Source organism: Aphelocoma coerulescens, chromosome 5 (assembly GCF_041296385.1).
Source record: "Aphelocoma coerulescens isolate FSJ_1873_10779 chromosome 5, UR_Acoe_1.0, whole genome shotgun sequence".
Classification (NCBI taxonomy): domain Eukaryota; kingdom Metazoa; phylum Chordata; class Aves; order Passeriformes; family Corvidae; genus Aphelocoma; species Aphelocoma coerulescens.
In genome coordinates this window covers 62,950,202-62,963,721 of record NC_091019.1, presented here as the reverse complement: position 1 = coordinate 62,963,721, position 13,520 = coordinate 62,950,202, and the positions used below count along the sequence as shown (strand labels likewise).

At 51.1% G+C, this 13,520-nt stretch overlaps 1 protein-coding gene across 3 annotated transcripts in view; it reads left to right on the top strand.

Moving 5' to 3' along the window:
- DAAM1 (dishevelled associated activator of morphogenesis 1) overlaps positions 1 to 13,520 on the top strand; it is a 90,604-nt gene that overhangs the window by 68,758 nt on the left and 8,326 nt on the right. For all 3 annotated transcript variants that reach the window (XM_069018526.1, XM_069018527.1, XM_069018525.1), the window contains 6 exons: positions 4,230 to 4,333; positions 9,334 to 9,418; positions 10,198 to 10,304; positions 12,185 to 12,273; positions 12,478 to 12,646; positions 13,377 to 13,484. In XM_069018526.1, coding sequence (XP_068874627.1) covers positions 4,230 to 4,333; positions 9,334 to 9,418; positions 10,198 to 10,304; positions 12,185 to 12,273; positions 12,478 to 12,646; positions 13,377 to 13,484 — 662 coding nt within the window. The remainder of the gene's footprint in view (positions 1 to 4,229; positions 4,334 to 9,333; positions 9,419 to 10,197; positions 10,305 to 12,184; positions 12,274 to 12,477; positions 12,647 to 13,376; positions 13,485 to 13,520) is intronic.

Sequence of the window (13,520 nt, the reverse complement as noted above, 5' to 3'; positions counted from 1 at the left end):
GAGAGCTGTGACACAGGCTTACACCCCAGATGGGATGAGGACCAAAAGGGAGCTGAATGTAGGAGGCAGGGTCTGGGGTGGGACTGGCAGAAGATGCTGCAAGAGCATCTGGAAGGCAGATGGGAAAGACAAGGCAAAGTCCCAGCTGTGAGGTGCTGCTGGGGCTGGAGCTGCCCTTGGGGACATGATGCACAAGTTCCTTGTGGTTGACCCAGGCTTCATTTTGTGTGAGTGGAGCCATGGGACACATCTCCCTGGGCCTGAGGGATGTGGTTATCTACCTTGAAGTCCCCAGGGTGCTCCCAGCCTTAGTCCCAGGATGGAGAGGGGGTGCATGGCTCTGCAGCCAGCAGCAGTGCACCCACCAGCATGGGGGGTTAGATGTGCTCCATGAGATAAAGTGAAATGTTCCAGGCTGGATGGGGCTCTGAGCAGCCTGGTCTGGTAGAACGTTCCTTGCCCATGGCAGGGGGGTTGGACTAGATGGTCTTTAAAGTCCCTTCAGCCCAAGCCATTCTGTGGTTCTGTAACCCATGCAAACCACGGGGCACTGTGCATGGTGGGGGGGCAGGGGGAGTGAACAGCCTGTCCCTGAGGCACAGTGAACTAATAATGATTTAATAACTCACAGCATTTTCAAGCTCTAGCAAAACTTGGTTCCTGTCACGAAGAAGCAGGGGAGGAGCAGGGTTTTCTCCTCCCTGTTCCTTGTCTTGAGCCACTTGCTCAGAGATCATGCCTCTCACTTGTCCTGAGTCACAATATCCACAGGACATGGGGTGTCAGGGGCTGCCTGTCTGCCCATGCCCCCAAACAAACCAGGGCTCTGAAAACGCATGGTCAAGTGGTGCCACCCCTGTGGCCAGCGCCCCAGCAGGGCTTGGGGAAAGCAGGCAGAGGTGTGTGCAGTGCACAGAGCTCTCTGACCCTCCCCAGGTGGCTGTTGTGGGGCTGCCTTTGCTGGGATTTGTCTGGTTTTGTTGCCAGAGTGCTTGGGAATCCCTGAGTGCTGCACAGACCCGAGGCTTAACGATGTACTTAAGTTTAAGCATCTCTTTAAATGTTTTTCCCACATCACAGGCTGGGATGTAAATGCAGGCTATTAAGTGATTTCTGCAGCTTTTGGGAAAGGCCCTTTCCATGCAGGGAGGACAGGAACCCTCTGGGCTTCCTGGGGCTCAGCCTGGGAGCATCCCTGCCTCACAACTGGTGAAGCTGTTAGGAGAGCCTGTATCCTCCCTGCTGAGGCTCTGCAGATGTCCCTGTCCCCAAGAGAAGGTCTCAGCCCTGCAGCTCTACAGAATACCAGTTATTTACAGAAAAGCCAACAGGAGCTGCTGAGTTTTTGGCTATGGCTTGAGGACTGGTGGGAGCTGTGTTAGGGTGTGCATGTAGTGATGGAGAAAGGCGAGTCCAGGGCCATCAGGGCTTATACTACACAGGGGTTTGTGCCTCTGCCAGGGATGTCTTGAGAGCCTTCAGGGGGGTAGAGGCTGGGAGCGATGTTGATAAGTAGCAGTGACACAGCCAGGGCAGTCCTGGCAGGTCCTGCAGCGGTGAGTGATGTAAAAGAGTCAGGGCCAAGTGGAAAAAATATGTGTTGTTGAACCAGGGGCTTAGCAGTGAGCTGGGAAAGAATTCATCTCCCAAAAAAGGATGAAGGAAGTAAAGCCTCCAGCTCCTCCATGCAAGGGAGAGTGACCTGCACAGGGGCCAGGGACAGCAGGGCTGGGAATTGTTTGTGGGAATGCTGAGCGCACATTTAAAGCTGCTCCTCCTTACACCATCCTGCAGCAGAGGCTGGATCACGGTTCCTGTGAGGGAAAGGGTCAGGGATGAGGCTGGTTTGAGGCAGAGAGGGAGGCTTTTTCTCGTGAACCCTTTCTCTGCCTTAATGCATGAGGAGCCCTCCCTCTCCTAGAGCAGGGCACTGCAAAGAAAGCCACCAGGTCCTTCTCCTCTCCAGCAGCCTGGGGCAAGTCTGAGCATTGTGGGATGGGTCTGAGGGTTGAAATGGAAGGAAGATCTCCTAATTAGGGACCAGTTAAACAAAAACGAAGATACCAGTTGCAGCTTGTGGGTATGCTTTGTGCCTGTCCCACAAAGGAGACTGCTGGAAACACTGATCCTTAGCCTTAACTGAACCAGAGACTTTTAGCAACAAGACTCTTGATCTGCACAGCTCAGCCGAGGGAATGAGGAAGGAAAATCCCTGTGTGTGTGTGTGTGCACACGTGTGTGGTGCCAGCTTTACTGCACCTGCTTCCAGTCTGTTGGGGGGGAGCCCAGCAGGACAACGAGGTCTTGGGAAGAGCATGGTGCTGGTGGGGCATTAGGGTGGCATTTGGCCAGGCTGCTGAGCTGGGAGAAGCAGGGAGGAGGAGAGTGAGAACTCGAGGGGAAGTGTGTTGCCGTGGCAAATGGTAAAGTTTTGCTGCATCCAGATTTGCTCCGGGATGAGCCTCTCGTTACTTCCACTTGAAAGCCCTGTTTTTCCTGGCAGTCGCATTGGCATTTCAGTCCCTCAGATGTGCAAGAACCAGCAATTTTCCTCCTGGCACGGCAGGCGGAGCAGTGCTGTGCCTCTGGGCTAGTGGCAAGGCTTGGCCAGCATCCTCCCACCTCATCCTGTGTCGCCTCCTCACCTCTGTGCACAATGTACCTGGGCCTGATCCATTCACGGAGCCACCTCTTCCATCAGCTCTCCCCTTCTGCACATCCTGTAATCCACATTTTCACCTGCATCCCCCCCTATTTTGGCACTGGCACCCCCAAGCCCCCCATACTGCACGTTTCCCTTCTCTGTGCTTCAACTCCCTCTGGTTTTGCCAAGATCACTGAACTGCATGTGTTTTTACTGCCTTTTTCCATGCTTCTGCTATGGCTGTAGGACTTCTTTGTGAATGGTAGCTCCAGACAGGTAAGTGAGCACCTGCAGGAGTGTGGCCTGGGCAGGGTGAGCATGGGACTGGGGACAGGGACACAGGGGCATGTGGGTGCTTCTGAGAGGGGTTAATGTTTCACAAATGGGATTGAATCAGAGAGGTGCAAAGATCACCAGAAGGAGCAGCTTGAAAGTTGATGCTGTGGAGCCTCTCTGCCCTCTCTGCTGTCTGGCCTGAGGTCAAAGCCAATTTCTGAGTCCAGGAGCTGGATTATTAGATAGAGTTGAGCACAGAGGAGCCCCTGCAGCATTTTTTGTTTTCAAAAGATGGAAATAAACTCACGAGTTGAAGCTCTCTGCTTGGTTAGAGCAGGCAAGGCACAGCAAGAGGCAGCTGGTGGTGACTTGAGGCTCACTTTCCATCACCTGCCTCTCTTCCCACTTCTCATATCTGTGGGTCTTCTTCATTCAAACAAGAAAATGAATAAAAAATGGTAATTTCAGTGCTCAGTCTCAGCCCTTGCAGTGCCAGGTCTCCTACGCTCATGGATGTTTCGTGTGGATCTGTAACGTTCAGGACCTTGCAGCTCCAGATTGTGTTCCTTCCAGAAGGATTAAATAGCCAGCTTTTAATTGATTAACCTTACTAAAATATGCAATATGGTAAATTAAAACCTGGGGCAACATGAACTCCTTGGGCAGCCCTGCAAAACTGCTGTTATGTAGATCTGCCCATTTCCCCACAACCACAGTATTGCTACTCATTGGAAGGTAATGGATTTAAGCTGCTTAGGACATATAGGTGCTTATGCCACACCAATTCCTGCTTTCAAATCCCTTATTTTGGGAGAATTTCAGGGAAAAAGCTGCCGGTTGTTTTTGCAAGTCTGATAGCCTGTATTGGTTAGCTGGCTTGGGAGGACTGATGCATGAAGGGTAATTACAGATGTTTGGAGCAGGGGTGAGGAACAAGAGCGATGCTGAGTGTGTGCAGCAGCCCATAATGAAATATTCCATGCGAGGATTTAATGAAGTATCACAAGTATGTATGCTGAGAAAGCCTGCCTTTATTTATTCAGCAGCGCCCGTGTGTTTGCAGATTTTTAAGTCTTCCCTGTCTGAGAAAATATTTACATTTCTAACCAGTGGCTTCAGAGCCAGCTCTGGTTTATGAAATGACTGACTGTGTTCGGTTACAGGCGAGGGGCTTTACCCGTAACCCATGGTGACGCTCCTGATTAATGGGGGCCCGCTGTGTATCACGCTGCTGTGTGCTGAGAGTACTAAATGTCCTTGCTGCTCCGTGGCTCTTCTCCAGGCTTTTCTTCTTACTGTTTTCTCTTAGAAGGAAGATGCCATCGATGACACTTTGAGTTCCCGGCACAAAGTCAAGGAGCTTTCCGTCATAGACGGCCGGAGAGCTCAGAATTGCAATATCCTCCTCTCCAGGTATGGTTAATGCCTTGTTGCCCTCTGGGACTGGGGGGGATGCTCTATACCCTGCCCTGGGCTGCCCTGAGTGTGCTCCTCATCCCTGGAGCAGGGGGTTGATGACAGGAACTAGTGCAGCAGGAGAGCCAGTGACACCTGAACCCAGCTATAGCCTTACATCCTCATGGTGGGGTGACCTGGAGCAGGGGCAGTGCCATTAACTGGGTACGTGGTGTCCCTGGAAAGCCCCCGAGGGGCTGGGATATCCAGTGAACCTTCACAGGAGGTGGAAGGGGGGTTGATTTCGCCTCTTATCTTTCTTATCTTCTGGGTTTTGTTTGCTCTTTGCTGGTGGTTGAAGAGGGTCTCTCTGGGCTAGGGAAGTGCTGGGTATCAGCAGGGTGCAGAGAGCAGCAGTAGTTCGGCCAGGACCTTGCTGCCCGCATCTGAATTTCAGGAAGGGAATGTCCCTCTCTTACAGCTGCCCTGCTGGTCTGACAGCCTCCCTCACACCCCTCACCAGGCAGGCTCAGCACTGCTACCAGCAATTTAATCTGATCTCCAGATTGCTGCCAAAAGGATAAAAAGGGCTGCTTTTTTTTTTTTTTGACAAGATGAACTACGCCAGTAAGACTGAATCCTGAGAAAAGAAAACCATGTTACAGTGGTCTGAAAGGATTGAGCCATCAGTGCAGCTGCTTGGGAAAAAAACACCCAAATAGCAGCAGAAAATGCCACTTGTTTCTGACTCACCCAGCAAAAAAAAAAAGTTCCAACCGAAGTAAAATTTAAAAATATTCACTCTACTGTCTGTCCGGAGGCACAGAAGCTTCTGTGCCCCCCAGGACTGGCCAGGATGGAGCAGCATCACTGGCAGGTTGGATTTGCAGCCACAGCACCTGAATTCGGTGTTTTCCCAGACCGTGGATTCCGTCTGATTCTTCCCAGGGCAGATGGTGCCTTGTCTGGGCAGCCCAGCTGATTTCATTCCCTAGAAAGCTTGGAGAGGCTGATGTCTGCAAAAAAACCCCTCTGGGTGGGTAGCTCTGCCCCTGGTGCTTCTCCAGAGGTGGTTGGCAGACCGTGGGCAGTGAGAGCGATGAGTGCCACAGCATTTGAGGGTAAATCTGCCCTGTTTATGGCTGGCTCTGCTCTGGGCTGCTTCTGGGGTTTTTCGTGCTTCCTAGCAGTCCAAATAAAGAAGGATGATGATGAAAGCAGAGTTTAAAGCAGCAGGCAAATGAGTATGTCTGTGGCAGGCAGCTATTAGCAAGTAAAACGATGGGATTTGGGGCAATGGCTGGGCTGCTCCTGGCGTATGTAGGCTGAGCGTTGAGTGGGTTTAGGTGTGATTCAGCCAGAGGTCTCAGTGTATATTTGGAAGTTAAGCACACAAATAGATCCTTCAGTGGGAAGGGGAGAGACCCAAGCACTCAACTTCAAAGGCATCTTGCACGTCTTACTGAGTAAACGTTTCAATTTCATCTCACCAGCAAACCTTTCTCTTCCAAGAAAGCAATGGCTGGAAACGAATTGCCAGTAACTAATCCCACAAAAAGGGCAGGACGGAGGTTGCTGCTTGCCTGCCTTTCCCTGTGGGTCATTTCCTAGGGGAGAAGCAGGATCAGACTTGCCCTGCAAGGTGGTCCTCAGGCCTCTCATGTGTCTTTTCCCAGGCCTATCCTCATGCAGGGACAAGTGGCTTTGAGGTTGCAGTGACTTGCCCCAGATCCTTCTTTGGAAGTTCATCCCATGGTATTCCCAGGACCACAATTGGGCTTCTCTCCCCAAAATCCTTTCGGATTTTATCTAGGGATAAAGCCCAAGCATCCTTTTAGTGGTCTCAGGTCCAGCTCCTGCATCTCCAGCAGTCTCCATGTATCACTGGGCAAACCCTTTCACCCTCTCCCTGCCTTGGCTGCCCATCCCAAAGCTCGGCAGAGCAGCGAGTCCTTGGTGCCAGTGTTCCAAAGGCACTGGTCTGGCAGCTGGGCTGATGCTCTCCCGCCTCACTCGCACAGCCACCACGGGGCTGAGCAGACTTTCACATGCGAAAGGACCTGCAGGCTTGGCCCCTGATTTAGCCCAGACGTTTGTGAGCTCACCAGGCATTGTCTGGCTTACAGCGTGGAAAGATTACGGCCAGTGAGATACTTTATCTCTCTCTGTAGATTCGTTTTTTTGCCTGTTCCCCTTGCTTTGGGAGAAATTACTGCACAGTGAGATCACTGGATTTTCCTCCAGCTTGTAATGCAGCACAAGAATATTTTTAACACGTGTTTTTTTCTTCTGTGTTTTTGGAGAACGCTTTGCTGATGTCAGTGCCTTATCATGTCTTCCTCTGTGAACCCACCACATCCTTGCTTTTGCTCCCTGTGTATGGGTGTGTATTTTTAGTCCTGCGTTCTGCCAGATGCAAATCCACCCCTCGCTCCATCGTTTTCCGCCTGTGCTGGCAGTGAATGGCTCGTTTGATTCCTCTCTCCCGGCGAGGCGACGTGAGGCATTTCTTTTCTCAGATGAATGTGGCTTTTCAGGAGGGCGCGTCCCTTTCCCGGCGGAATTTGTTTTTCCCCTTCACACTTATTACATCCTCCGCGGGATTCGACAAAAGCCACGCAGAGCAGCCCCGCGCTTCTCGGGCTGCCGAGCTGTCACCTCACATCGCCGGGCTGCTGCCTTTAAATCCCTGTGACAGCAAGTCCTGTGACCCCGTTCCTCTCAGACGGCTCGCGTTCGACAGCTGCTGCCAACAATGATAATTATTGTGGTTATAGATAAGCTTCTAGCTTTCACTGGCCCCTTTCCCATCAAATTGTCTGAGAAGCTGTTTTCTTCTGGCGCCCCGCGCTTGCTCTCTGCTGATGCAGGGGCAGGCTCTTGTTCTTGGCACTGGGTTGTGATGATTCCTGAGAAAAGTTTTGGGTTTTTTTTCAAGCTCTTTCTTTTTAAATGCATTTTTACTGTTGACTTTGCTTTCAGGGAGCAAGGGCTTGAAAAAGTCACCCTCATCTTTCACCACCCTGCTGGAGATGGTCATGGTACTTTTATGTGCTTTAGGCGTTCGCTATGGATGAGGAGTAGCTGCCTGCCAACCCCCTTCTCCCTGGAGCATTTTTGCCTCCCAGGGATCCCCAAATGTCCAGATCTTGCCAGTGTCTGCTTTTCATCAGGGTGGAGACCGGTGTTGGTGGTCTGAGCATTCCCATTTCTGCTTGGGTGTAAAAGGAGTTCTCCTGCAGTTTCGTATCCCACCTCAGATCGTGTCCCATCCTGGCCACTGCCATTGTTAGGGACAGGTAGGGTGACCCCAGGATGTGGCTGCTTGTTACTGCAAGCAGCAGATGGGACATTTTCCAAGGATGAGAAACATGGGCTCATAAGGAATGAAGATTTACGTACCAGGTCTGTAAGATCCACCTGCCTCGACAAAGCTGAGCCTTCACTTCCAGTCTTGAGCAAAAGATTTCAAGCTAAACCAAGCCCTTGTTACCCTGGCCTCAGAGACCAGCACCCTTCCTGTGTTAGCTTCAGCTTCCAAAAGCCAGCTCCACAGTCTCAGTCTGCTCCCTGAAGAGACGTGGGGATGAAAATTGTTGTTTAATTACTCAGAGTGATCAAGTCAGCTCCCGATCTTCTTTTTGATCTGCTGATCAGGTTGACTTCCAAGGTCTCACATCCTGCAGTAGGGTGTGTTTCTGGTTTCAGCTCATTCCTTTGAGCCACATCCAGTGTTTCAGCATCCCTTGGCAGCACTGATCACCGATACTGGAGCCATGGGGTTCCTCAAACAGGTCTTTTCAACTCTGTGGTTTTTCCCTGCATGCAAGTACAGGGAATGACATTTTTTAAACTGGATCTGTTGCAATGGCTTTAACCGTGACTGCACGCTGGGCGAGGGAGAGGATGTTGGTAAACGGAGTTGCAGGAGTTTCTGGGCTTTCCCTTTATTTAATTTAGATTATTTTATAGACCACAATGCAAAGAAGAAGAAAAATACGTGTGGTTTTGCAATCAAAGTCCTTGCAGGGAGCGGTTCCTGGGAGTGCTGCAGTCGAATTAAACTGTAATTAATGGCTGCTCTAGCCCAGGAGGAGCCAAGGGCGTCTTTCCATCTCTCTGTTGCCTCAGCTCAGTGTGGGCTGCTGGCAGAAAGATCCCTGCCAGGGAAGCCCAGCCTGGTGGTGCTCGCTGTGACACAGTGGTCTGTGGTTTCGCAAATCTCCAATTTGAGGCTGCATCTTCAATTCCTGTTAGGTGAAGTAGAGGAAGAAAAAGGTGGAGGAGAGGCTGGTTTCCAGCTTCTTACACTTCGAAGTGCATTGAATCCCCACCCCTCCAAAGAAAACCAAACTGATGGGTTTCCTGGGGTCCTGAGCATCCACTTGTCCAAATTTTGGATTTCCTTCTCATTTCTTCCTAGAGGAAGATTTCAGCTGAAGGTGGTTGGGAGAAGTGGGAGAGGCAATGTTTAAATCCAAGAACAGCAGTGGAAATTGGCCAGATTTTCCTTAGGGGTTGTGGCAGTGGGTTCAGGGGCAGTGCTGAGCTGCATGCCTGAGCCTGGGCTGGGCTGTGCTGCCGGTGGGAACGTGACCCCCTGGCCCCATGGCCTTTGGGGGTGCTGGAACTGCAGGAGCAGCATTGCTATGGGCAAGAGTTACATTGAAAGTTGGATATTTCATGTACTGCTTACAATCCTTACATAAAGTACTATAAAACAGTGAAACAGGGAATGTCAGCTGTGGTGTGGGGAGAGGGAATTGCCTGGGGAGGTTTGACCCCCCCCATTTGCAGCAGGGCCAGGGCTGCTCTGTGCTGTGCTGAGCCTTGGCAGAGCATGGTCCTACCACATTTCTCACACATCCTTCTTCAAAACATGCTGGATAGAGCTGTTTGTGATGCTGCTGCTGGCTGGGGGTTAAGCTGTTGCACAGGTGTGTAAGGAAACACTCCTGAGCCTCCCCCGATTGCTGGGGAATAACTGGGAATAACTCTCCTTTCCCTCCACCTCCCAGGCTGAAACTCTCGAATGAGGAGATCAAACGAGCGATTTTGACGATGGATGAGCAGGAGGACCTCCCAAAAGACATGCTGGAACAGGTGGGCAACATGTCTCATGCTCCTTTGTGGTTGCCTCATGCTGAGACGACGCTGTGCAAAGTACTTGGGACCAAAGCACAGCCTGGAGTGTGTCAGGCCCCAAATTATTTACCACATGTTGACAAACCACCCAGGTGGGCTGGAGCAGCAGCTTGGTCATGGCATCAGTGCTGGGAGCAGCATGGCCCCCACGTGCCATTCTTGTACCCAGGTCTGTCCTGGGACCCTGAGGTGGGGCCAGTTGCCTGTTCTGTGGCTGCAGCTTGAAGTTTGTGCTCAGTGGTGATTTATTTTTGAAAGCTTAGATAGTATTTGTGCAGTCCTCAAAAGGGGAATCCCATTTTTCATCCCATCTGAGTCCCTTTGGAAGCATGTTGTTCACCTGTCCTTAAAGCTGAGCTGGTAACTGCACTTCGAGCAGAGACGTGGGAGGATTCATTGCACGAAATTTCCATCTGCTAATAAGTAGAGCTGCAGCAAATGGGAGTCCCTGACTGACATCTCCTCTGGCAGAGCTGGTGTTGAAACCTCCTTGGAGCAGACTCAGTACATCTGTTGTAAAAGCAGAGTGAGGCCAGGGCAGAGGCAAAAGACACTGATGTGCTGGAGTAATGTGAGGAAGGTCACAGGGACAGCAGTAACGCTTATTTCACAGGTGCCTTGGGGTCACTGTCTGTACGTGCTGAAAAAGTGTTAGATTCAAGGAAATAAGTCACTGTTTGGCTCCTGAAAAATTGTGCATGGACCTCATGTCCACCACTGTGCTTTCTCTTGTTTAGCTCCTGAAGTTTGTTCCTGAAAAGGGTGACATTGACCTGCTGGAAGAGCATAAGCACGAGCTGGACCGCATGGCCAAGGCTGACCGGTTCCTCTTTGAAATGAGCAGGTTGGTGGCTCAGGGGACACATTTTGGTCAGTGGCTGCACAGGCTGGTTGGGAGGTGGGTGTTTCATGGAGCCTGCTTGGGAAATAAGCCCTTCTTACTGTTTTTCACATCAAGAAATGAGTGGGCCAAGCAGATGGGAAGGCAGGCAAGGTGCTTCACATTATAAGGATCATTTGTGATGCTGTGCTCCTAAAATCAGGATTGTGCTCCTAAAATCAGGATTGTGCTCCCATACAAGCAGTAGCTGGACAGAGGAGGGGAGAGGGATGGGGAGATGGATTCTCTGGTGGGAGGTGTTTCCTTCCCACACCATATCCCGACACATTTTCCCTCTCATTTGGTGAAAATGGTTTAGGGGTGATCGTGGTGGTTCTGGGTTGATGACTGGGCTAGGAAATCTTGACGGTCTCTTCTGACCTTGATGATTCTGAGATTCTGTGATCTAATCTGGTCTAGGGGAAGATGTCCCTACAGGGCAGAGGGGTTGCGACTAAATGACCTTTCAGTCCCTTCCAACCCAACCCATTCTATGATTCATTGTGGCCCAGGTGGGAAGTGCTGTTAGAATGGTAACACAATGCTCCTTTCCCTTTCATTCTAATGAATATTCAAGCCTGATGTGTATACATTTTGCCCTGCTGTGTAGATGAGTCCCACTCCTCACCTCCGGATTGACTCATCCCTAGGGCTCCTGAGACTATATGAGACTGAAAGGAAATGTCATTTCTTCCTGCTCCTGGTAGCAATCATTTAAGACTTAGGAGTCTTCAGGGATGAATAACCTTATCTATTGCATGCACATCCTCTAGAGGTGCCGGGTTAAAATCTTGAAGCTCCTTATTTAAATTGAACTGAGCATTTAGCTCTCTGAATTTCTTAGCTGAACTTCAAGCAAGTCACTTGTTGGCAAGGTCAGCGAGTTTTATAATTCGAGATTGCACTGGGAGATCAAAAATAGAAATGCTCCCGTGCTCCCCGAGAAACGCACTGATGAGCACCGGGGCAACACGCCGTGTGGTTGCTGAGTGTCAAAGGCAGGCAGGATGGAGCTGTGAAGTTCAGACCTGAGCCCTCGGGGCTCAGTGATGCTCAGAATGAGCTTTTCTATCGCAGGTCACCTTTCTTCTTCACTGACTCTCGCCCAAGTGTTGCTCCTATGCCTTCATCCTTTGGAAAGCACAGTGTGCTGGTGCAAATGTTTTCCTTGATTTCCAGCACGGCTTTTTAATTTGCCTTGTGGTCTGTAACCGAGTGTGATGTCTTTGTCACCTCTGATTAGTAAAACAGCGTAGCTCATGGCCCTGTATGTGAGCATGTCTCCCGTGGGTCCTTGGTCCAAGTGACTCAAATCAGACTGCCATGTGCATACAAGTGAGATCTTGTTTAGCCTGAACACAAGCCTGACATGAGCAGAGCCATCCCCGACTTGCCCAGGAAAGGGGCTTTCCAGCCCAGGCCATCATTTTGATGATCAGAAGGTCCAGTTTGATTATTTCTGGTCCTAGGTGAGCCTCTCTCCAGCTGCAGCTCATCACAAAGCCGTGGGAAGCCCAGACCTCATCAGCACCTTTGCTTAGGAGTGGTTGTGAAAGAACTGTTTGTTCATACCAATAGGGTGTAAAAATCCACTTGTTGAACCTGCTGAATTAAGGATAGGCTTAAGCATGTGTTTAAGAACCCACTGGGATCTACCCCAGGACAGCTGTAGCTTCAGTTGTCAATTTTTCCCATCCCAGCACAGTTTCAGGGAGAAAAGGGGTCATTATTTTTTAATCACCGTGGCTCAAGCGTGCTTTGTAAGCACAGCTGTGAGCAGTGGAGCAATGGAGCTCTGCCTGGAGCAAGCAAAGCTCAACCTGCACCTCCTTTCTGTTTTCCAGGATAAACCATTACCAGCAAAGGCTGCAGTCCCTCTACTTCAAGAAGAAGTTTGCGGAGAGAGTTGCAGAGGTCAAACCCAAGGTGGAAGGCAAGTGACCAGATCTGCTAAGGGACTCTGTCCCAGCACAGGGATCGCTCACAAGAAGAGCATCCTCCGTGCTGGGATGAGCCTGAGCTGGCAGTGACACAGGGGAAGGGAAGGAGTTGGTGGTCACTCCTTGGGGATACTGAAGGGGTTGCTGGTGGTGGGCTGTTGTGCCAGGGGTAATGTCCTATCCCTCTCTGCTTTCAGCCATCCGTGCCGGCTCCAAGGCAGTGCTGCAGAGCAGCAGCCTCCAGCAGCTCCTGGAGGTGGTCCTGGCCTTTGGGAACTACATGAACAAGGGCCAGAGGGGCAACGCCTTTGGGTTTAAGATCTCCAGCCTCAACAAGATTGCGGACACCAAGTCCAGCATTGACAAGTGAGCAGCCCCTGCCTTTATCCTTGGTAGCATCCACGGGCCCCAGGGATGTTGGGGGAATGGAGGGGTCATTAGTATTACCTCTGGGACATGAGTGTGTGGGAGCAGTCCCCTCCTCCTGCTGCCCAGTTTGGCTCACCCAGTGATGTGAGTGTGCACTCTTTGAGCAGGACAGCTTTCGAGGGAAGCCGGGCTGCAGATTTGTGCAGGGATTGATGGGGGGCTTTCCTTCCTGGGCTGGCTAAACTGCAGCCAAGGCTGATTAGTAGGATCATCTTCCAAATGCTTTTTAACCCCTTTGAAGAAGCCAAGAGCCAGAGAAAGGGTTTCCAGGGGCTTTTCTCCATGGCAGCCCCCTGTGCCACTCTCCCATGCTGATGCAGCCATCGCCTGGTTTGCTCTCCCCTGCTGAGCTCTGTTCACAGAGCGAGAGGAGCTGGTTCAGGTCTCAAACCTGCCTGGTCTCATCCATCAGTAAAGACAGTGGAGGACAAGAGCAGTGACACTCAAGTCATCTCCCCTGGGTTGCTCCTGTGGAGGACCCTTGCTTGCAGGGACCAGGCTGCTCTGCACTGTGGCTGTGCATGGGACTGACCCATCCTGTGTCCCCACCCAGGCAGAAAGCAGCATCCTTGCAGGAATCCTCAAACAGTTCTTTACCAGGGGTTTTGACTGAACTATGAGCTCCCCGAGATGCTGCCATAGTGACCTCTCTGCTCCTCTTTCCTAGGAACATCACCCTGCTGCACTATCTCATCACTGTTGTGGAGAAGAAATATCCCAAAGTCCTCCGCCTGCATGAGGAGCTGCGAGACATCCCACAGGCAGCCAAAGTCAAGTAAGCGGGGATTGAGGTGGCACTTAGGGAGCACTG